We start from the raw sequence: 25,764 nt of genomic DNA on the forward strand, positions 1-25,764 counted from the left end.
TAGCACTGAAGAGATGAGGACACCGTCCAGCTATTAGAAATGTGCACGACAGGGAGCTCACAGCACATCCCGACACATGGCCATGCTCTCTGAATGGGAGAGGTTTACTCTCGCTCCCCTATCAATCACAGTGACACTAGCCAACCGTGGGCATCTGAGAGTTCATGTATGCGGAAGACGCTGGATAGTGCTTTCCTCAGATTGTGTTACTCTGCCCTGTGAACTGGCATAAGCAGCAGTTTGAAAACATGCAGTTGGCTGTCTTCACGCGTCTCACCGTTGCAGGTTGGTAGCTGACGTATCGCCTGAGGATATTTATCTAAAAGATTTTGGGTAAGACAAATAGGATTTTAATGACTTATCTACACTAGCTTTGAAGCAACTGAGTAGGAAAAGTTGAGTCAGAAAATAGGAAAAAACGTGCAAAGTAGATTTTTTTTCCCTGAATTACTTCTACTATTAGTACACTCCTCTACTTCTCCATAGTAATTTCTATGTCACACTGCCCTAGAGTATATTTTTCTACATGAAAGTTCTTTAACATGACTCTCACGCTAAAGGGATTATCTGAAAGTAGAAGAGGAAGGAATGAGGTCTGGAAGTCTTAACTGGCTAGCAGAAATAAGAGGAGAGTTTATAGTTCCAAACTGGAAATGAGGCACTGATGCTTGCTAGGTGTTATGAGAAATACGTACATCCTGTGCTGTGCTGTGGAACTCATGGGCTGAGTGTAGGACGTTCTGTCTGAACTCCAGCTGGCTGGCCTGCCTGTAACACACGTCACTCAGCTGCTGCTGCAGATTCTTCAGCTCCAACAGGTCCTCCTCGTCGCCTGCGCTCAACAGCGCCGCCATCTGCTGGTTCAGCTCCACGTACACAGCAAACCACTCCTGCTCTCACACACAATCACAGCATTTACTAACAGAACAAATCTTAAGAACTTTTCAGCTACTGAAAGAAAAAAAAAAAAAAATATATAAATAAACTAGAAACAAACCCAAAAAAAACCCTCACGTTATGCATCATTTGTAAATAAACGTAAAACACAATACTTCGATCACATCATTGCCAAGTTCCTGATTGGTCTTGAATAATTAAGCTGAATAAAAAATTTTTTTTCCCCCCAAAAGCAGCTCTGACAGTACAGTGCTATGAAAAAGTATATGCTCCTATCCAGATCTCTTCTGTTTTTGTGTACATCGCATACTAAATAGTTTTAGATCTTCAAAAGAAATACAACATAAAACAAAGGCAACCTGAGTAAACACACTATACCATTTTAATTTTTTATTGAAACAAAAATAAAATAAACAAATAAATAAAATCGGGTTGTGCCACCTTTAACAGCAATAACTGCAACTGTCCCATGGACCCCCTGTAGACCCCTGGCTAAAACCCTTAAAACCTACAGCTTATAATGGTGTGTTTCGGTTGTGATTTGTAAACGCATGTGAAAGATTCCATATTTACACGACATAAATCTGGATTCAGAATTGTATTACAAAGCCTTTGCCTGCAATCAGAGTTCCTGATTCATCAACAAATTATACATTTACGATTCATAATATCACGTTAGGTATAGCATTTACACGCAATTAACTTTCGACCACAAAAAGTTTCACAAACGAAAACACAAAACCCCTCCATAAGATAAAGTATCAGCTGCATTACTTAAACAGTGATGTTTTCCCCTCAATGACGCTTTGTGTCCTTGTAATTATTTAGAATGACACGAGGATTTATCATCACGCTTGTAAATTTAGCACAAAACCTTAAAGCCAGGCACATCCCCATGCAATGAGTCATGGCCAGAACAGCACCGATACACAGCCTAACAGTTCGCTCAGACAAATAGAGTTATTATGCTGTAAAAGCCTCGAGTTGTAAAACCACAAAGCAGCTCAGCACTGTGAAACAGTATCAGCATTGTAACCACCACTCAAGCAGTACAGACCAAATGATTCCCATAATACCTTTCGGGTTAACCGCAGACAAACAATTCAAGATGCAAAGACCCATAAATCATCCATCAGGCTCTCCACAACCCACAAACCAGGATGTAAACAACCTGGCGTGAACCACAGGAGGACTGCTGGAAGCAGTGAAGTGGTGTGTGACCACAAACCATACTCTGATAAACGTCTTTCATGACCTTTAGAGGGAGATGAAAGTCGAAATGGAAAATAACGTCTTGTACAGTGAGTTTTTGGCTGGATTCAGCGGTATCACGGTGTGCTGTTCAGTATCTATGATGCAGAAGTCATGTTTGGAGTTTAAATAATTTTTTATAAGTGTTGGTGGTGAAAGCAGTGACGCCCAACAGCTGTGAAAATGAACTAGGAAGGCTTACTCATTTCCTGTTCTTCAAAAACAAACACTGAACCACAATCCTGACAAACCATGACTCATTTGGAAATAAGTCACTCAGAAAATGAAGTTTCAGATATTATTCACTAGAAGAAAAAAGATAGAGAGAGATACTTATTTGGACTTACTCCGAATAAGCTTTTCCTTAAAAGGTAGGCAGTATTTTTGTTAGAGGTTAGTTGAAGATAACGGTTCTAAAACTCAAAGCGCAAACAAGTACAGTTCAGTGCTCCCTCCAAAGCCATAGAACAAAAACAGATGGATGTCTGCGTCCATGACTAGAACAAGACTACACTATTGCTGAAAACAGCTTCTCACAGATGTCGTAAAGCACCGTAGGATTACTGTGGATGATACCGCATGGACACTGTAGAGATGGCTATAGAGGTTGGATGCTTGGATACTTCACTTTGATACGGCAGACTTAAATTAAAACTCCAAATGAAATCAGAAATGACTCTGATGCTTATACTGAAGATCCTTTGTACAGAAGGGAAATTATTAATATTCTCGCTATCCGGTATCTCCTAGATGAGGACGAGTTCTCTTTTGAGTCTGGTCTCTCTAATGGTTTCTTTAAGACATCTCCGGGAGATTTTCCTTGTCACTGTGGAAAAACCTTGCTTCTGGCTTGCTCATCAGCGATAAATTAAAATAAATTTGAAAAATGTACATCCAGATTTCTGTAAAGCTGCTTTGTGACGATGTCTATTGTTAAAAACGCTATATAAATAAAATTGAATTGAATTGAACTATCAATCTGTCGATCTATTTTCTATACCGTTTATCCTACTCAGGGTCACGGGGGAGCCTGGAGCCTAACCGAGGGAACTATCTCAGGGGTGAGGACACCCTGGACGGGGTGCCAACCTATCGCAGGGCACACTCGCACATTAGGGACATCTTGGATATGCCAAATCATCCTACAATGCATGTCTTTGGACTGAGGAAACCTGGGTTTCAACTGGGTTAGCAACCGTCGTTTAGGTTTCAAAGTGTCACAATAAAATCTGTGTTTAAATATCCATCCCATAATAAACCCGTTACAAGAGCACTCATGGAAATGCAGGATTTCTAAACACACTCAAACTAATGATCAACAAAAGCCTGTCTGACTGATGACCATTACAGCCTCACCATGCTGTAATTCATCAGCAGTCATTATCTGTGCTTATCTGCCAGGACTGTTTTAATGTCGCAGACGTTTTATGAAGATGCAAAACGCATTCATTTTCACTGGATGCAATTCATTCATCAGTAGCTACTTGTGCATGGGTGCATGGTGAAAATTAACCTGCATTTTACATCTTCGTAAAACATGTTCGACATACCGAGCACCTTTCATCGTCGTAATCTGTCCAAACTAAACAAATCCATCGAGTCGTTTTATTCATGAGGTGATGAAAGCTTAGTGAGTCTGTCGAATGCAGGACACTCTGGGGCCCTAAACAGTCTTTTCAAATCCATTTACTCCTAGAGTAGTCGTGTTCATATGCTCAGGTCCAGGTGCAATCAAGAAATGTTTTGACTGGTTGTCGAAAACCAGTACGATTCCACCAAGTCCACTCGTATTGACTGAAACAGCACGAACGATGAAATGCATCAAATGTTAACGCTGCATGTTAGGAGTGAACGCGTTACAAGCGTAGTTCGGGAACTACAGGATTTACCAGGAACAGGAGGCAGCAATGGACGCAGGCTTACCAAAAGACTGGAAAAAAGACCAGGTGATGGTTTTCCAGTAGTCGAGTTTCAGTGAACCTGTGCCCACTACAGTCCCAGGTTCCTGGTCTTAGCTGACAGGATTGGAACCTGATGGGGTCTTCTCCTATAGCTAGTCCACCTCAAGGTTTGACATTTTCTAAGTTGCGTTACATCGGCCGTCCTGAAGCAGCCCGCATATGCTCTTGGGTCTTTGACAAGCAAACTTTGACAAGCAAATTAACTTGGTGGAAAAGAGTAGTTTCTTCCAGCTCAGAATGACAGCGAAGCTCAAAGGGATCTTTTAAAGATCTGGAGGTGCTGATGTACACTAGGGATGTCACGAAAACCGATACTTCGGTGCCAAGACTCTTAAAACGTGACTGTACTTGTTTTTCTGCAATAGCATAGGTACCTTTATTAATGAAGTTACCGGATTGCAATTTTTATTAATCAATGTCAGACAGTGTTTGATAACTAATATATCCCTCTCTCCCTCTCTTTTTCCAGTATTAGCCAGAGAAGGATGTCCTACAGGAGTTGAAAATTTTATTTATTTTTTTTTAAACCACACTGTGGTACTAAGTATCATGTACTTTTGGTGGTATCGGTACTGACTACTAGATTTTTGGTATTGTGACATCCCTAATGCACACTTGTATTTCTTCATGTCTCGACTATTTAACTCCCATACGAAGGGAGGGACGTCAGTCCTATCTTGCTCATTTGGAGCTGCCGCCAGGCTCTTGACTGTACAAGGAAAAGGGAGAGCATTTCCTCAGTCCTGGCTTCCCTCCAACGGCTACCTGTCAAATTTATAATCCAGTACATCATTTGTTTTTAAAGCTCTACACGGGCTGGCCCTGAGCTAGATCTTGGACCTTGTTTGCCCTCAGTCCTCCTCCAGAATGCCAAGGTTCTCTGGTCAGCTACTTTGAGCATTTTTAACCAATCACTTGTATAGTGTCAGCGAGGTTATGTTTCAGTTCTCGTATTTTATTTTATTCTATTTATACAGTTTTAGAACAAACTTGCTTATTTTGCTTATCTTGCTTATTATTTTAGTTTTGTGTTTTAATCTCTTTTTATCTTATTTTACTAGCCCATTCTCTTGTTTTGTGTGTTTATTAGCTTTCATCTCGTCTTCTTGTGTTAGGTAATTTTGCTAGGGCTCATCCCTGTATAATTATCTGTTAAAGTTATTCATTCTATTGTACAGCCCTTGTGGTGTTTTAAAACATTGTGCTCTATAAACAAAGTCGACTCAACTTGGCTCTCTCGTAAACAAGGTGTTTCCACCCACAGAACTGACGCTCACTTTATGTATTTCACACCATTCTACGTAAGCTCTAGAGGCTGCTGTGTGTGCATGTGTTTGTGTGTGTGAACTGTCAAACACCCAGACCTGACCATCTGGCACAAACAACCACACCATGGTCATAGTCACTGAGATCATGCCCCTCCCCCTCGATCTGAGGTTTGATGTGAACATTACCTGAAGCTCTTGACCTGTATAGCTGCATGATTTTATGCATCGCACTGCTGCCATGTGATTGGCTGAATGGATAATTGTACGCGTGAGCTGGCGTTTCTATTAAAGTACAGCCACATCACGTTTTGAAGAGAAAAACCAAAAAAACAAACAGTAAATAAAGAGGATATATTAAGATATGTTTTGGATTCGTAAGCAAATTTCTCAAACTAGAAACGATCTCAGGTTTAAATAAATAACGTAATAATAAATAGAAGTTAAACAAAGTGGCAATAACTTTTATTATGATTATTTTTTTAATGAGTAATTGTAGTATGCTGAAAGCAGAAAGCCAGGAGAGGGTGTGTATTACAGTGACAATCATGGGTAATGTTTTTATTGGTTTCAAACCTAGAGCATTAATACAGAATTAAACTGTGATGAGGTCAGCCAATCAGATTTTAGAACTGAAAACGTTTTATAAGCAGATATTTACATTTACTCATTTGGCAGACTCTTTTATCCAAAGCGACTTACAAATGAGAAATTTGGCTTGTTAGTGTTGGAGCAGACACCTCAGGCTTTTTGTGTGTGTGTGTGTGTGTGTGTGTGTGTGTGAGAGAGATCAGTGTAAGGTGTGTGCTTACACTGTGCTGGCTCTCGATCTCCTCGTGTTTGACCTGTAGGGCCTGTGACGCCCGGATCGAGTCTCCGATTCCCCACTGAGTGCGGAGCTGCTCGGTGCCAGGACCCTCCAGCCAGTTCACCACCTACACACACACACACACACACACACACACACACACACACACACACACACACACACACACAATGACAACAAAAAAAAGCACAGTGTCATAATACCTCACAGTGAGGACCTCACAGTGACTCCTATAATGTGCGCCAACACAATAACCCTACACTTCACCAGCTAACTACCGAACAACGACAGCAGCAGCGACGTCTCGGCCAGTCAGTTTCTGGACTAGTGACGGGAAGATGGTGTTCAAATGCCAGCTCTGTTCGAGAGATGCTGTTGAGGCTTGTTAAAGATTCCCATAAGCCTAAGATCTCTCAAACCTGTGCTAGGATTGGATTTATTTTTGTACAAATATTAACATGCGTATTCCAATATGTCCAATATGTAAGTTTCTATAGTAACAGCCCACAAACAGGGGCTCGTATAGTGAACCCTACACATAATGTAAGACTAAAACAGATTTCATGTAGTAGAACAACGTACACGTATAATCGTCGAGTAATATTAATAATACAATAAAAATAATAGGAATCGTCGTAGGCTCGAGGGTCACTGCTTTGTTTTCCGGTTTCTCTCGTCTCTTGTTAACTTGTCTCTCGGACGCTCGACGTCATAAGATCAAACTATATAGCTTTCAAATGTGTGCTGAATCGCTCGTTATTACATTAATCATGGTAATCGCTGGTAAATCACTGTGGAACGAGCAGAATAACACTCTCCAGACTGTGCAATTAGGCAAAAATAATAATGATGATGAGCAGTCTTTATTGGTCATGGTAACATTAGAGCACAGTGAAATTCTTTTCTTCACATACTCCAGCATGTCAGGAAGTTGGGGTCAGAGTGCAGGGTCAGCTATGATACAGCACCCCTGGAGCAGAGAGGGTTAAGGGCCTTGCTCAAGGGCCCAACAGTGGCAGCTTGGCAGTGCTGGGGCTCGAACCCCCGACCTTCTGATCAGTAACCCAGAGCCTTAACCACCTAGCCACCAAAATACTGCCAAAATATTTCCACATTTGAGATGTCTGAAACACGGGTTCGTCTTTTTTTCCTTTGAAATTCTTTGACTTTTGCTCATTTAGGGTCATGAACTTGTATGCAAATATTTCTTCTTATGGCTTGTCTCGGACAAGCTCCTTTTGGCTGGTTTTTTGTGTGTATTTAAACTGTGGAAGTCATTTTGATCCATAACATAATGGATGAAAGGGCCCCCCGAAAAGATGTACTGCTTCAGACCACATAAAAGATGAATTTTCAAGCGGCTTTGAATAACTCCGCCCCTCAGACATCTGTTTGTTTGTCCCGTCACTATGACATCTTTTGCCCAATCTCACTTACATCCCTCTGGTTCTAAACGCATCAATCTTGAACGAGCGCTATAAAAGCTCAAGGCAGGATTGCGTCATTGTGTAGTGAACGCTCTTTCATCATTCACATAAACACCTGGTGAAACGTCTTTAAAAACAATAAGCCTGGGTTATCGAGGTGGATACGAATTACGAAGAAACGCGATATAAACTTGGGGGGGGGGGGGGGGGGGGACAACAAAAAACACCCCCTCTGTTTCCTACGAGAGCTCCTGAGTCGGTCTCAGTTTACTACGAACCTCGAATTATCAGCTTTCTAGTGTCAAGTTTAAACAGCTCGCTTATAAAAGCAGATGGGCGTTAAAGCTTTACACCTTCTGCGTGACATATGGAGTTTGACAATCGTTTTTTGTGCCTCTTCGTAGCGGCGTGTCACTATTCCCGATAACATCTGGTGTTTCCGAGATTGAGGTTTCGCCAATTATGGCGCCGATATGCTCGTCAACTTCCAAAAAGCTTTGTCGTGCTGCTCAGGCTTCCCCCGGGGAGCAAACAGACGGATTCGTGTTAAAAGTGCTTCTTTCCAGGCGTTACTTCATCTCTTTGTGATCTTGGAGATTTTTATGGAGTTTAGTCGGCATCACTAAATGAAACCCGAGAACGCTCTTTAGAATTCATACTTAATTGTTAATTGCCATTTATTAAACACGTGCACGAGTACCAAGAGAATATCCAAAACTTTTGTAAATCTAATGGGAATTTTTTTTTTATTTATTTCGGTTTGGCCTATTTTTTAAAAAAAAAATGATCTTCACACACAGCTTTGCTAGACAGTCCGATAGCGTTATAATCAGACTTAAGTCAGAAAAAAGAAGAAAATGCTTAACTGATACGTGTTTTTTTCTGAAATAACTTTTCCCCCCCCCACTTCTTGTGAAAACTATCCAGTATATGACTTGTGAATAAATGCATTCATATCCGACTCGATAAACAAGGAGAATTGTTTGCTTAACAAGAGGAGTAAACGAGTGATCGTTCTCACCTGTGTGTTATTATCAGTAACCGTCATCAGACAGAGAGAGACAGACATACACACCAAACATGAACTTGGACGTGGTGAAGCCATAACTGATTGTTTTCTTTGATGTTTTTTGCATATAATTTATGAGAACACGTGCTGAAAAGCTTTTGGTGAAAATAAACATACATGAGTTGACATATTATTCATTTTTATATGTGAATATTCATTTACATATAAATAACGAGCCAGTTTCTCACACACACACACACACACACACACACACACACACACTGCAGACCGTGTGCTACTCAAATTACACGTTAAAAGAAGTCACAAGACTTGAGTGCATTCTCCTGAGAGCGGATAATTACAGCCATCGTGGCCCTCTCGGAACGAAAAGCGTATCAGCCGTGAATACATAAGTAACGCTGCTGAGATGCTTTCAGAGAAGCGGTGCGTCACTGCTGAACAGACCTCCACCGGGAAGCAATTCAATCGAGAAGTAGTGAAAGATGTACACGATTGGCTCTGACTGACCTGATTTGGGATTTTAACCAGGCAAACTCGACCGCTATTTAAACGAGATGCGAATGCGCTTCTGGTCTCGGAAGAATCCGGATGTGATCTGTAGTCTGAGCCAGAGAATCAAGAAAACAGGATCGACTTTAAATAAACAGGTTTTCAGTGCCGGCACGGGCGAGGTAATTAAAAGCCGTTTCTCGTGAGACTCTCGGGTATGCGCGGTAACTCGCGTCTGTGATTTCATAAGAGAATTACAGTCGAGTAAGACAAATTTAATTCCCTCCTGCTGTTAAGTGAATTACGATGTCTAGAGGAAGCGGCCTGCTGCGGTGAATCTGCTGAGTGAGGAGACACTAACGGATCTGTGTTCAAGTGGTTCAGGAGTGGCGCTGTTTCTGCTCGAGAGGCAATTCTTCACAGAGGATAAGGAGTGGGCTAATTTCTTAAAGCTTGCCCCACACACACACACACACACACACACACAAACACACACACGCCTTGCTCAGCATGGCAGCAGATGTTTCCGTTAATTAGGACAAGAGAGCTTTGACAGATCTCTTAAAAAGGAACATTTCTCTAATCCCGGCCTAAGTTCTATCCATATATGTAGTGTATAAATTAAGGATTTTGATGTGAAGGGGAGGGGGGTCAATTGCAGGAAAATAATCAGTGACAGGGTGGTGTGATGTGGCCCAAAGTGAATCGGAAGTTGATTTACACCTCAGCAATTTACGGGCTCTAACAATTTTTCATTTATTTAGAAAGAACCACAGAGTGTACTTTTTTTTTTAAAATCCATTTATAGTTATGTTTATTGTAAAAACATCTGCAAAACAAGTTTGCTCAAGTGATGACATAACTGAAGCTAGAAACGTTCGTTCCATCCCTTTGTCTGGAATTGAATACGATTTAAACGTTACCTGCATGACCTTGGTGTGGATCTGGTCGAGCTGCGAGCGGCGGCTGCGCTGGCGACACACTTCCTGGTACTTGGTGTACTGCTCGCGCAGAGAGTCGAGCAGCTTCATGACCTGCGGCTGAGCCAGGAGCTCGTCGTCCATCGGGGACCAGGCCGTTCCTCCTCCTCCGCCTCCACCGCCGCCGCCACCACCACCGCCGCCACCCTCGGAGCCGTTAAACCTCCTCTGCTGCAGCTCCGACAGCAACTCGTGACCTGAGAGCGAGGGGGAGATGGTGAAAATTTATAAACAAAGATGCAAACAAAGAAAGGAAAAAATTTGGAAAAACAGGAAATTAAATAAAAGGAAATAATGAAAGGGATGGGGAACGAGAAAGAGAAGAGAAAAGGTCATGGATCGTGGATGAGTAAACGTTCCGGAAAGGAAGCACTTCAGCCAGACGAGTAAGACCTGCTTTCCTTTGTTCGCGCAGAAAACGTCACAATCCATCAGCAGTTCCTTCAGACCGACTAAAAACATCCTTGAAAATGAAGGGCTTGAATTGTGCACTCGGCCTTTGCTCACTCAGTGTGAGTCATCGGAGTCGACAATGGCATTGTTTAACCGTCGCACTGTAACGGTGACAGTACAGTGTTTCTTTCAGCAACGAGCTCGGGCACAGGAAAAGAGCTGCATGAACACTCGTCCATTCGCTCCTCTACACTGCACTTACGGGAGAAAACAGCCTCGGGTGTGTGCTGCGGCTCGGGAAAACGCACGCTGGTTAAAAATTCCACCCTGAAAAGTCTGCTTTTGTCACATCCTGGCATGGTAACTGCTTACCAGAAATGTTCTTACCGTTCAGACTCTGACAGGATTAGGACTTGACCGAGTTTCCAAATGCATGGGGAGAAGGAAAAAAGAAAGAAAAAAAAATCCTACTATTCAGGACGATCGTTATAAATCTAATATTTCCCCAAATTATATCATCATATGGCTATCTGGCTGACTTCCAGCCCACCCCCCCCAGAAGTGATAGTTCTTTATAATCATTCCACAGTGCATTCGTGAATAGAAAGTTAGGCGTACCGGTTTGCAGGACAGTTTCTGGGTCGAATGATGGCAGGGCGTTACACTCTGAAGGCCTGTGGTGGGGAGAGGGGGAAAAAAAGCATAGTTATATTATTATTATTATTATTTTAAACATTTAGTGCAACAGAATGTCTCCTTGTCTGACCAGAGCCCTGACATTTCTGGTGTGGTTCACAAGACCAGCAGATAAACAGCACTGCTTTTACATAATGAGGGCTTCACGTGCATAAAAATAAACACAAAATAGAGACTCCTGTGGCTGGGGCAATAATTCTACTCTGATGCATCTAACCACAAAGACGAACTACTATGTAACTTTAGGGTTTTTTTTTTTTTTGATGAAAGTTATATTTTTTCCAGACAATAACACACAGTAAGACTCCACAGTAAGACCCACTACCTAAACTTTGGATTTCTTAAACCCTATTCGGACAGGGTTACATTTACATGGGGTCCTGGGGTAAATTTCCCGTTTTACAAGCGCTCCTATGTGACTTTTCGTCTGTCCAGATCAGCCGGATTGTGATTTTCTACGCAGACTGCTGCTACTTTCTGCACGTATTGTCTGACTGTATTTTCAGACTGAAACTTTGGTTCACCCCAAAGCGAAATAAAACCCAGCATTCTCTACTCTGGTGGCTCTTTGGACACCATGTTACCGAATGGAACGTGATCACATGACCACGTGATTCAAACATCCAGGTTTGCAGAAAATAACATAACCCGCTAGGACCTCATTCCTCCTGTTGTCACGGTACTGCTGATGCGATCCAGATGCAGGAGATTACAACACCGAGGAGATTTGCACAAAACATGTCCCTGATAAAACTACACGTGTTCTCTGATTGGAAGGGACATACTCGCGCTCCCCTTTCAATCACAGCATCACAAGTGAGCTCATGCATCTGAAAAAGGATGGATAGCACTTTCCTCTGTGGCAAAATATTCATTATCCACTCTAACCGGTGTCGTATTAAATAGACTGTTCAATCGTTTTAACCTGGCGTTCAAAAGAGGCGTATTAATATTAATACAAGCTAAACGTAGAATAGCTAAAGCAACAGCATTATTATTATACTTGGTCCATTATGAACTACACGGAATATAACCCGAGTCCCGGCGCCTGCTGTGAGGCCAGCTGATAGCACTAAATCACTCGAGTAATCTGAGAGCAGAGGACTTCATGAATACTTAATACGGTTTAATAAAAGCCAGCGAGAAAGCACTAAAGACTGAAACAGCAGCGTATCGCTCTGAACCAGGGACGTAGATTACCTGGACTTATCCGGCTGAGTGGTCTTTTCGTTTTCGTTAATGATGGCGAGCTCGTCCAACAAGGAAGTGGACTCCTTGGTGAACTTTTCAAACACCTGCATAAAACACAGAATTATGAAAAAATTTACATTCAGGGGAAAAAAACAACACATTTTGTATTGTTGGAGCTTGGTACTGAAAAGAATTTAATTGAGAGTCTATATCATGAAACAAAACAGCACATAATATTGAAGTATGGAGAAAATCAATACTGCAAAGTTTTGCACAAGTATTCACCCCCCGTTGCCAACGGAATGCAATTAAAGGGTCATGAAATACTTTCATATAAATACACCTTTTCCTGAAAGAACCCAGAGGCTGGGTTCAATCTGGGTTTTGGTATTAAAAAATAAATCCAGCAACCACCATTAAATCTATTATTACAAAATAGATGGAATATGGCACAATCTCAGCTCTGCTGGATCAGGCCATCCACCAATAGTTACTGATGGGATACAGAGAAGATTAGTCGGACGAGATAAGCTGTTCATACGGGTCATAGCCTGGACACTCCACAAAGCTGGGCTTTATGAAAAAAAAAAACATATGAAATCGCTTGTTGGTGACAAAAGGTCTCTCTAGTCTGATGAGACCAAAATGGAAATTTCTGTCATTGGCACAAAACACTAGATTTGGCTGAAAACTCAGCACAGCTAGTCAACCCTTACAACACCATCCCCACAGTCAGTACGTTTACATGGACAACAATAATCTGATATTAACAAGATTAAGAGGAGACTCTGATTAAGAAACTAGCATGTAAACAGCGATTATTGATGACCTTAATCCGATTAAAGTCATACTCGAAGTAAACACAAATGAAATTAAGACGTGTGGACGTGTTTTAGTCGCATTATCAAAGCGCATTACAGACATGTAAACACCTTAATCACACTATTAACGACGTGTGAGTTTTCACCGCATTTTGCGACAGGACACATACACACACGGCAGTGCTCAACCGTTTGACGGCAAACAAGAGAGCACGGCTGCGTCTGAAACCACGTACTTACCTACTATATAGTAGGAGAAATACATGTATCTCGGCTACTATATACTAGGTATACGGTTTGGGACGCAGCCCACGGCTTCAAGCAGTCGTCTATTTGCACGTATAGCATGACAAATAATTAACCGCACTTGAAACTTTCGTAAAATTAAAAATAAAAACACCCAAAACTGTAAACGGTACCATAACGAAGACCAACTGTATGTCGATACGTGAAATTCAGGCGGGAACGTCGGACAGCGTGACGTGGGGACGTAATGACACGGGCTGTTAATCGATCTATATTCTATAACACATAAAACGGGAACATGAAAGGAATAATCTCAAAGCCTCTCATGTAAACACCTTAATCACAATATTGTCTTGTTCAGAATAAGGTCCATAATTAGATTACTGCTGTCCATGTAAAAGTAGTCAGTGAAGCATGCTGGTAGCCTCATGTTGCGTGGACGCATTTAATCAACAGGGTCTGGGAAACTAGGCTCAGGGTTGGAGTCAAATACATGGAAGTCATAGGAGAAAACCCACTCCAGACTGGAAAGATCTGAAACTATGCCATGTTCGAGAATCGCCTTCGAGCAGGACAACAACCTTAAGCGTACCGCCACAGCTGCAGTGGAGTGCTTCAAAAACCAAGAACATGTTAGAATTGCCTCGATCGGATTTGCGCATCTGTGGCAAGACATGCTCTTATCCAACATCCAGTCTGGTACAGGCTGAGAAATATTGAGGATCCAGATGTGCAAAGCTGATCAAGACATATCCCAGAAGAGCTGCAGCTGCACTTACAGCCTAAACTGGAACATGTAGTAACGCTACAGAATATAGACATGTTCAAGACTCTTGTTCTCTTGAAGTTCTCTTGACCGCACGGTTTCCCATTGCACAATGAGATGAACAAAACGTGTCGGAATATGAGAAACTCTGTAGTGCCGTGATCCCGGACAGGGTTTCACCAAAAAAACACCCACACACAGTACTATCCAAGATGAATCATTTCCCACAAAGAATTCACACGGAAACACAATCTGTGCACGAGCTTAAAATAATTATAGCAGAGTTAGTTACTGACCAGCCTCTTGTTGAGCCAGTCCATGTGGTCATACTGCAGACTCCCTCCAAACTCATCGGTCAGCTGGCAAGGCTCGATGTACCGTGTGAGCTTATTAGCCGAGACCAGGATTACCTACAAACACACACACACACAAATCTGGTCAGACAGATCATCTCAAAAACTGATTCAGAGAAATTGAATCTCTGACATATGAGCAAACTGGATGTCTTTGAGAAATATCACAACATTAATAATAATAATAATAATAATAATAATAATAATAGTAATAATTCAGCTGTAATTATATCTGAAATATCATTGACAGTTATTAACTTCGTTTGCATTCAAAAAATGCCAGAGATGTTATAAAAAAATATTTAAAAAAAATAAAATAAATAAATATAAAACTGGTTGCTGTGGGTGAACAGTGTCGTTGCAGAAAAATAATAACGACATTGACAAAAATGCCAGCCAAGGTTAATCGTGCGTGAATAATTGAGCTGGTATTTAAAGGCAGAGGAGGCAGAGACAGCAGGTGAGACGGGCGTCTGCTGGGGTGGAATCAGATGACTGTGGTAAATATCACAGACACTCGTTACTCGCATACGAAAGGCACTGAAGGCAAACCAGGAGGACAAACGTTGCCGCTTTGAGCCAGAGGAGCTGAATGGGTCTGGTGAACATTTATTGATCAACACACGCTTATGTGCAATCCAATCAAAACGAACACAATGGTGACGCAAGTAATGTGTGTAAAACTGTATAAAAACTGTGTGCAGCTGTCTCTGTGCATGTGTGTGTATAAGGTGGAGGATGCTTGGAAGGCTTTTCAGATGGTCAGCCGAGTCAACACCCGTGACCTAAAAGCAGGGCTTCATTTAGAAAACTAATCTGATGAGAACTCCACATTACCTTTATGGCATTTAGTAGACACACTTTATCCAGAGCAACGTACATTTCTCTCATTTCACACTTCAACTGAGCAGCCGGAGATTAAGGGCCTTGATGAAGACCCCAGCAGTGACCGCTTGGTGGTGCTGGGATGTTGAATTCTCAATTCTGATTGGCGATTCGTTCTCTATAACAGCAGCTTGGACACTAGTTCCAACACAGGAACGCGTATCCGGTGACGACAACTGGTTGTCCAACACAGTAAAATCTTAAGAGACAGATTGGCTTTGCTGTGTCTTATTAACTACACATTAAAGAGAGAAAGAAGGGAAACAACTGCTAATTACAATCTAACTAAGCTAACTTGTCTCATGGACAGTACATAAGGTTAAAATGCAACTATAAATAAATAAAGTGTCGTTTAATAAATGAAAAATTTGAACCACAAAATGTGGTGGTGTTGTAATAATAATAAGAAAATGCTGTAATAGTAAAATGAACATCACTATCTTGGTGTAAAAGTACCTCCACTTTGCGTCTGGCCGCATCACACCAACCCGTCCTTGATTATTTTTCTGAGACCGCATGCACTGGAATGTTTTATTCCTCATTTAGCTGTGCAGAATCATCAAAAGACTTTGGTTGGGTCTGAGAGTGTTCTGACATTTGAACACCACCGCACATCTTATTTCACAGATTTATATCAAAAGGCATCAAAGAGGAGAACGAGAATTGTAAACAAGCATGGCATCTAATATATAAAACAAACACATTGTAGTGTGTGTGTGTGTAGCTCAGAAACAGATCGATCTCCGTTGTGAGCTCTCGTGTCTCCCTCGGTCACTGCGTCATGCCGCACTAGGCTTGAACAAGTGAGAAACAGGGAGAGAAAAACAGAATGAATAGAATGTTCTTTGGCTATCCTGGGTTTTTTTTTTTTTTTTTTTTTTTTTACCTCTTCCAATGGACACCAACAAATACGCCGACCCTGAACACAGCTGGAAGACTCCGGCCAAGGAGCCTTGGGAATAATCCGTCCACGCACAGATTTGATAGACAGTGATTCACACACACACACACACAAAAAAAGAGCTAGTATGATTCGTAGACACTTATCGAACCTCTTTTACATAATCGATCTGGCATTTAAGAACGACACAATGCCCTTTTAGTCAAGTAACCGCTCTGTGAAGCAGCACGACTTTAATGTTTAATTAGCCCCGTCCAAAACCGTGCACCGTGATTAAGGTCCACGCCGACACAGCAGAGTCAGACAAATCATAAACTCATTAACTAGTGCAACTGAACGCTCCAACGTGCTTTATTTTAGTTGCCCAGAAACTACAGGAATCCACTAACTGGAAGGCAGTCATTTTGCTGGAGTGGAAAATTAGTTTGGACTGTACACGGTTTGGCTCCAGAGGAACTTGAGAGACTGAGCGAACAACTAAAGGCAAACAGATTCCTCCCTGCACTGCTGCAAATTCCCGTTAAATCAAGTGACGGCTGAGTTGTGACATTTCATTTTTCAGCCCGTGTTTGAAACGACCTTGACGATTTACCAGAAGATATATTTCTTGAATCCTCTACCAATTAAGCCTTCACTTTGCACATATGCAAGTAATCAATGTGGTTTAAAATAAAAAAGGGTGCTGGCCTATCTATATACCAATTTTTAAAAAATAAATAAAAAAAATAAAAACCTTCTCGTCTCAATAGTACCAGGGAGTTCCTTTGGGTTTTGGAGCAGTCAGCAGCATCAGATTTGGAGTTGTTGCTATGTGCGGTTTCGCTGTACACACTGCTAAGCAGAAACGTAAACCCGCTGGTATTTGGGTGCAGTGTTATTAAAATGTAGCTGTTAACATTAGGCTGGCTTTTTGTGTGTAATTACAGATGGGTAATACCGGCAATGTTGGTCAACGTTAGACACTGTAAAGATCTTCGGTTTAGTAAAGCAAATTAAAAGGCACCAGTATACTCCATTCTATTGAACACAAGGTCAAATAGAACATACACTATATAGACAAAAGTTTATGGACACCTGACCAGCTCTCTCGCTCCCTCTCTCACACACACACACACACACACACACACACACACACACACACACTTGATGAACGTCTCATTCCAGATTTAGTCCTGCTTTGCAGTTATAACAACATGCAGCCTTCTGGGAAGGCTTTCTGCTAGATTTGAGCAAGTCTGTAAGGATTTGTCCATTGAGCCAGAAGTGCATTAGTGAGGCCGGGCACTGGTGTCAGCCGAAGAGGTCTGGGGTGCAGTCGGCATTGTTCGGGGCCTTTTATTTCCAGTGAAGGAAAACTGTAACACCACAGCATACGGAGACATTCTATACAACTGTGTGCTTCCAACTTTGTGGGAAGGGTTAGAAAAGAGCCGCAGAGAAGGACTGCTATTACCACATACAATTTTGCACTCCTTTAGTTTCCTTTAGTGAACAGTGGATCAGTTCAACAAAACAGACTTCATATTAAACCATAATGAACTTTCCTTTACTTTCACACTATCCGCTGTTACCCGGATGAGGACGGGTTCCCTTCCAAGTCTGGTTCCTCTCAAGGTTTCTTCCTCATATCATCTTAGGGAGTTTTTCCTCAGAACCATCACCACCGTCACTCAATAGGGATTAATTCACACACTTAAAATCTCTATCCTGTGTTTATATGTTTCTGTAAAGCTCCTTTGAGACAATGTCCAATTGTTAAAGGCGCTATACAAATAAAAATGAATTGAACTGAAGAACCAGATATGGGTGTGATGGTCAGATGTCCACATACTTTTGGCCAAATGGTGAAGCTAGAGTTTGTGAAACGAAACGTGACATAACTGGGTAGATTCACGAAGCAGTGAAGGACACAAGTGCAGGTACTTAATGGTTTTAATAATCTTGGCAAACAGTACAAAGACAAAATCCAAGAACGTGGTCAATAAACATGCAAGGGTCAGGCAATGAACAAACAGCATAAACAAAGGCAGACAAGATCAAAGACATCAATACCACAACGAGGTCAAAACCAGAGAAACAAACAATGGATCAAATGGCTTGGTATCGACTGGTACAAGAGACACAGAGCGCATACTTTGCAATGACCGTGAATACGGAGAGTCCTTGTATAGCATGTGTGTGTGGCAGTGCAGGTGATGGAGTCCAAGTGTGTATAATCAGTAATCAGGAGAGTGTGAACGTGAGAAAATCTGGGTACTGTAGTCTTCATCAGCCATGTTTGCAGACCGTGCTGAAATCTGGGATGTGCAGCTAGACAGCGATTCTAGTATCGACATGACGGGTACTATTATTTCCCTCCTGTCTGTATAAAGTCCTGACCTCAACCCCACTGAACACCCTTGGAATGAAGTTTGGCATTTTGAGTCAGGTTCCCCTCAAGGTTTCTTTCTTAATTTCTTCCCTAACAATTCTCCTCCACACTGTTATCACCCAACCGTATAGAACGTCTTCATATGCTGTAGCTTTACAATTTCCCTTCACTGGAACTAAGGGACCCAAACTTGTTCCAGCATGACGACATGCCAGTGCACAAAGCGAGCTCCATGAAGACACGGTTTCCAAAGTTGGACTAGAAGAACGCCACACGAAGCCCTGACCTCAACCCCAGTGGACATATCTGGCATGAGCTGGAACTCCGACTGCACCCCAGACCTCCTCACTCCTCAACATCGGTGCCTGATCTCACTAATGCTCTCGTCACTGAATGAACACAAATCCCCACAGCTGCGCTCCAAAATACAGCGGAGAGCCTTCGCACAAGAGTGGAGCTCATTATAACAGCAAAGGGGGAATAAATCTGGAACGCGATGTTCCGCAAAAACACATGATTTTGATTGTCAGATGTCCACAAACATTTGGCTGTTTAGTGCATCTAGAGGTTCCTTAATCCCATCTGATATCTAAAAATCGATGCACATCCTTTAAAAGAGAAAAGAACAACTTTTCTCACAAGCAGGAAAAATTCAAATATCTATATTTACATGAGAGAAAACCTAATCTGCCTGAAAGCTTTGGAAAATCATAGGCTCTTAACTTTTGGCAGTAAAATAAGCTACTTAAAGCACTCCACCTCCTGCTATAAAACTAACCAGCCAGCAGCAGTGCCGTATTCTGGGTAAGAGCCAGGTGTTGTGGAAGTCACTGGGCTACTTCTTAAGCTGGTGGGGGAGAAAAGAACATGCAATTAGCACAAAAATGCGCAAAGCTAGAATAACTGGTCTTCTGGGAGCCGAGTGGCTGGCAGAGAGAGAGAGAGAGAGAGAGAGAGAGAGAGAGAGAGAGAGAGAGAGAGAGAGAGAGCCTCTCATCTCCGTATGTTTCTACAATGATGCCAAATGAGGATTTATCGTTTTTTTAAGGGGCATGCTGAATACAGGATGGTCCTTGTGCTGTATGTCTGTCATCAGCTGTACTAAACCTCTCCATTCTGCGCGTAGGTCACGCACTAAGTGTTCCCTCAACTATCCCCATTCAGGTCACCTCGCTGAATGCAATCAGTACAGCGACCTCCATTCCAGCCCAGACGGCACCATCTGCTTCGGCAGAACGGCCGGAAGGGAGGAAAACAGCCCAGAGGGTAGCACTGGCCCATATTACATCCTGAAACAGGTGGAGCTCAAATTAAATGGCAACTGCAACACACACACACACAAAACCGTTTGTGTGTCAGATATGAGGACATGACTCTTCTGGAAGGACAATGTGACATATTTCATCATTTCTTAGTGGTCAGACAGAAGGCAGAGCTGTCATACAAGATGGCAAATGAGTCATCAATGTGCATTACTGACAGGAGAGCTCAACCCCTAGTCCACCATGTACCTGTACATCACGTTTAAGGTCCTAGATGCTTGCTGTGTGTGTCACGACTGACGGATCCAAAACTCTATAGACGTGTTGGGATTTTTCTCTGTTCTAACTAACATGATTTCCATCATGAAAGTAATCACACACCATGCTCGATCAATTTTATGAGCGTAAACAAAGCATAAAGATGCACAATGCATTGGGACTGCTGCCGTCACCACCTCACATCTGACACAAAAAGCAAGACTAAGATATTTCTAATTCCCCCGAAAGATGTTAACCGAGATGGGATGGTGACAGCTGGGGGGGGGATTAGTCCATCATCAATGTTGCAAATCCATCCAAAGTGTCTCCATTGATTTCAAAGAGGTTTTACATGTCTAACCAAGTTATGATCTGGGCAAAAACAGTATGCACCTTATGACAAAGTAGTTTTAATTAAAGTAGAAAAAAATTCAATTAGAAAAGTCAAATAGAAATTAGCGATGTAGCGAAAATAGAATTCCTTGCAGTAGAACCAAAAATCCAGAGATGGAGTCAGACCTGACCCAGCTCCTCCTACCAGAGCAAGAGTTGAAACAAAATTCCAGGGGGTGGAGTCAGACCTGACCCAGCTCCTCCTACCAGAGCAAGAGTTGAAACCAAATTCCATTAGGTGGAGTCAGACCTGAGGCAGCTCCTCCTACCTGGGCAAGAGTTGAAACCAAATTCCAGTGAGTGGAGTCAGACCTGACCCAGCTATAGTTATTAAGGGGATTTTAAATTTGACTTATTTAACCCTTTGTTCAGGGGGCAAAATATGGCAATTTCCTGTTTGTTTTTTTAATTCCATTGAAGTCTTGCTGCCCCAAAGTGTAAGCACTGCACACCAATCACTACTCACTTAAACCAAAAAGGACAGGCATACCAATATAGATCCTGCTCTATACATGTTTCATTGTACTAAATAAACAAAATGAACTATGATATAACTGTTGCTCTCCTCATCAGCTGCATTATTTTATTATTGCCTTGTTGGAACACAAATTTTTGATGGTAAAAGTTTGCAAAAAGCATGTGATGTCCAGAATACCCAGCCACATTAAGCCGGGAGTTGCAGCAGGCTTTAAACAAGTCCCAAGGCGATATGTCTGTTCAGTTATTCAGTACTCTACAACAACAGAACGCGCAGATTTCATATTTAGATACATAACATATTACTTTGAAATACCTTCCTTTCATTTCCCTTATAGCCATTTTCGCACAACAGACAGACTGCAGACGTTGGCGTCTACTCCACTAGGGCACCTGAACAAACAGGCTGCAAGTTATTAAGGGGGAACAGTTTTATTCTTGATGATGTCAGTGCTTTCAGTAGTAACAGGTGCGGTAAAGGGAAAAAAAACCTGCATTTTAATAAAACTGGTTTTCATTATCATTCATCATTATTCGTGTTAGAACTGACACTTCATTAAAGCTTTAATATTTCCCCCTTGGCAAAACATTGACAGTTTTTCCCTCTTTTGGCTGAAAAAACAAAAAGGACACGTCCGATCATTTTCAGCAGCCAAATTTTCAGCACGTACCCCCTGATTACAAATGCACACATTTCATGACTCGTTCGCTGGAGGAGTTTTCACCGCACGGCATGCTGTGGTGTCCAAACAAAAAGCTAACACTACAAACAGATTTAAAACATTTTTGAAGGACTGGTATTTAAGACTGAACTGAAGAAGCCTCTATAGCTCTAGGCCGGTGAACTGATTTGCACGTAAACGTTTTAGGGGTCCGCAGTTGAAGAAGAAGAAAAAAAGAAAGAGAAAAAAAAAAAAAAAAAAAAAAAAACACTGCCTGCATACAAAGTTATTCGACTTAGAGGAGAGTCAGACATTAAAGCAAGCTATTCGTGAATGAAACGGTCATTACGGGTGGAAAAAAAAAATAATGGAAAAGGTTAATAACATCCTGCATAACAACCAACTTTATAACCTGTGTCTTGACCACAATCACAGCACTTAATGAGCGGAGTGCTTGAGCCCGGCTCAGTTACACAGGTCACTGCATTACAAGGCCACACACACGCATCCAACTAGACGGTGCGATGAAAACTTTTAAAAGCAGCCATTAGACCGCAGGCAATTACTCGACTTGTTTGTGAATAGCAACGAGGAATAATTGGGTCTCGGCCCTTTGCCTGATTTTGTTTCTTCATTCGGTTCATTACAGTCAGTCAGAGGAGGAAATTACCTCGTTATAAAGCAGGAAGCCCCAGGGTGCCTCTGACTGTACCTGCAGCACAATCTGGTATTATACAACCACGTTCAGTGCCGTGTGTGTGTAGAAAAAACGACTCGTTGAGAGCAGAGCCTTAACTGCACTCCTTATATTCTGGAGAAGTGAACTTCATCAGCAGCACCCAGGAGACTGGTGCGTCACGAACAAGGCGTCGTGTTTAATTGGTGTTCTCGTTCTGACGCAGACGTGACCTGTTCGAATCTAAACTCAGACACGAATCCTTCACGCGGTAATCCTGACACGCTGGATTGGTGTTGGATAAACTGAAAAAGGCTGCTCGTCATCGGGTAAAACAAAAAATGAAAAAAAGGCATGTCTTCTTTCACATGTACACCATTCAAACATGTTAAGCAAATATTAATGTAAATAAATAAATGAAAAAACATCCATTAGCCAGCACTCAGAGCTGCGATAATCACATTATTCCTGAAGTGCACAAACACTGTCATCATTAAGACATGGATAAACAGTGCAAAGGCCGCTGAAAAATAAACGACATTTCTGGGAACACAGATTTACTGTCATCATTACTCTTGAGCTGATCCTCTGTTTTTAACTAGCTCAAAGCCTTCCTGCACAATCAGTCGTGATGATCATGAAGGATTTGACGCAGGACTGTGAAATATGTCGTCAAACACACATTAAAACAGATCAAATCCAACACCATCATTTGTGCGACGCGCATTATGAAACCCCACGGCTAATTATGGAATGGTTTCGGGGGTGATTTATTAAAATAGCTCGGCAAACAGCACTGACACTGGGGCACTTTCTGAAAGATAAGTATTATCAAAAAAATAACCCGGGTCTCATTCCATCCTCTTCAGTTGAGACAAAAATCCTAAGAAATGCACAGTGGACAAGCCCTCTGTAAAGTAGTGGGGGGAGAGAGAAAGGATGGAGAGAGAGACAAAGAGCAAAGGAAGGAGAGAATGAGTGCAAGAGAGTGAAAGAAGGATAGTGAGAGAGACAGGGAGAGAGACTGAAACAGAGAGAGGAAGGGGAGGGGAGGAAAAAAAAAAACAAGTGCAAAAGAAGGACAGAGTGAGAGCGAGAGAGAATGAATGAAGAGAGGGAGAGAATGAGGAAAGGAAGGGGGGAGGGAGAGAGAGAGAGAAAAAAAAAAAGCACTTACCTCAAAGCCAAGCCTGTCCTTCTCCTTCCAGAAGCAGAAATGGGTGACCTTCTTATCCCAGAATTCATCTGGCTTCACCACACACACTAAGGACACCTCAGCTGGGATCACGTTCTATACACACACACACACACACACACACACACACACACACACACACACACTTAGGAAAAGCAGCAACATAAAGATAAACCTTACAGATGTACAACCATTAAAATTCCCCACATAAAGCTATTACACTGATAACCACAAACACCACTACAATCATCTCCACACGCATTCAGCAACAAAGCCATGAATTTGGTTCATAAGAGGATGCAAGAGTGATGTAAAGCTCTTCAATAACAGCACACAGGAAAGCTAACGCTGACGTTCTTCAGCGTGCATGTCTGGACACATGTCACGTCAGCACGTTCGACCCAGATCATGGTTTGTCCGACCCAGTCCTGAAATTTTACCACAAAAGCACTAGGGCACATCAGTAGACCAGGGCCATCATGGTCCTGCCCATTTTTCCCTCATTGGCTCACAAAGCTTCGGCTCATGATTTACAGACTGAAGTCCACGCAGTTAATGTCAGCATGAACTAAAACAAAGCAGAAACTCAGAAAAAGTGTTCACTTTATCACCAGGAGATCGCGAGTTCGAATCCCGAAGATGGTCACCTGTGAGCAGGAAACGAGAGCAAATTAAGCTGTGCTCTCTGGGTGGGAGGGGCATACACTCTCTCCCCTGTCAGTCACAGCGACAGTAGCAAATCCCTGGCATCTGTGAGGAACACGCTGAGGAAAGCACGGTTACGCTGCCTTGTGATGCAGCATGAACAGCAGTTTGAAAAGATGCGGTTGGTGTCTTGGAGGAAGCACGTGTTAACCATCACACACAGACCAAAAAAAAAAACAAAAAAAACCCGTGTCGTTCATGTCCGATCAGTGATTTGGCTTTCCTATAGGACAAAATGTATTCATGTTCAGTCTGACAGCTGCTTTATCTGAATGTGCCAGTCCAACAAATCAGTCCCTCATGCAAAGTTGTGGGTGATAAAGCATCAAACTGTGCAGATCAATCTGTCCCCAAGATCATTTTTCTGGAAGTTCATCATCAATTCCGTATAAAATATATTGGCTGAAAAGTCCCCCCCCCCTCCTTTTCCTCCACACGATAAAAACCTTGAAGCGAACTGTGACACCGAATGAGAAGCAGACATGGAGAGGTCGGTTTTCAGCCAGATCCCCTCAGGCACAGGGAGATGACCAATTTTGGGCAGAAGCATGCTTTGACGCTGTCATTCAGTGCCGAGTGCAGAAATAAAGGAGAGATCCGCCAAGCTGAATATCTCAACTCGAGTGTCTCTGAAAAATCCAGGTCAAGGGCTACGAGATCAGCCGAGTGCAACGCGAAACAGGAGAAGAGAAACGCGTCTCTACAGGAAGACTTGATCCTTCCCGTTCCCTGGAATAGTTCACACTGTGAGGCTTTTCGGTTTATAATTACATCTTGGTTTAACCAAAATTAAACCTTCCATTAACAGCTCTTTTAATTGGAGTCTTAAGTGGAGAGCGTTTGACTACATTTTAAATAACAGGCGTAAAGGAAGACAGCACGTACTGCCACTAGCAAGACGAGTAATAGTGTAAAGGAAAACACTTGACTACAGCATAAGAACGCGTTCCTGTCTGTGAAACATGGTGGTGGTAGTGTCGTGGTTTGGTCGCAGCAATGGATTCACCATTATACCAGTGAATGCTACAGGAAAACGACAGGATATCCATCCATGAACTGAATCTCTAGAGGAACTGGGTCATGAGGCAAGACAAGGAACACACGAATCGTTCTATCACAGAATGGTTAAAGAAGAATAAAGTTCATATTCCTTAATGGCCAAGTCAAAGTCCTGACCTTAATCCAATAGAAATGTTGTGGAAGAACCTGAAGCAAGCAGTTCATGTGAGGAAACCCACCAACATCCCAGACTTGACGTGGCAACCGAAGGATATGTCGCTTGTTGACGTCCTCAGAAACACACACACACACACACACACAGACACAGACACAGTGGCGCTTGAAAGTTTGTGAACCTTTTAGAAATCTTCAAGATTTCTGGATAAAT

The 25,764-nt window shown here is 42.2% G+C and overlaps 1 protein-coding gene across 4 annotated transcripts in view; it reads right to left on the reverse strand.

Annotated features, from left to right (window-relative positions):
• The window catches only part of sestd1 (SEC14 and spectrin domains 1), a 45,316-nt gene that overhangs the window by 7,089 nt on the left and 12,463 nt on the right, over window positions 1-25,764 (reverse strand). For 3 of the 4 annotated variants that reach the window (XM_017470256.3, XM_047156211.2, XM_053680802.1), the window contains 7 exons: window positions 23,655-23,768; window positions 14,536-14,649; window positions 12,416-12,510; window positions 11,138-11,193; window positions 10,070-10,323; window positions 6,187-6,309; window positions 696-890 (listed from right to left, as the gene is read on the reverse strand). In XM_017470256.3, coding sequence (XP_017325745.1) covers window positions 696-890; window positions 6,187-6,309; window positions 10,070-10,323; window positions 11,138-11,193; window positions 12,416-12,510; window positions 14,536-14,649; window positions 23,655-23,768 — 951 coding nt within the window. Of the gene's footprint in view, window positions 1-695; window positions 891-6,186; window positions 6,310-10,069; window positions 10,324-11,137; window positions 11,194-12,415; window positions 12,511-14,535; window positions 14,650-15,429; window positions 15,670-23,654; window positions 23,769-25,764 lie in introns of those variants that run through there. The other variant, XM_017470257.3, reaches the window with a different exon arrangement.

This window comes from Ictalurus punctatus, chromosome 6 (assembly GCF_001660625.3).
Source record: "Ictalurus punctatus breed USDA103 chromosome 6, Coco_2.0, whole genome shotgun sequence".
In the NCBI taxonomy this organism is placed as follows: Eukaryota; Metazoa; Chordata; class Actinopteri; order Siluriformes; family Ictaluridae; genus Ictalurus; species Ictalurus punctatus.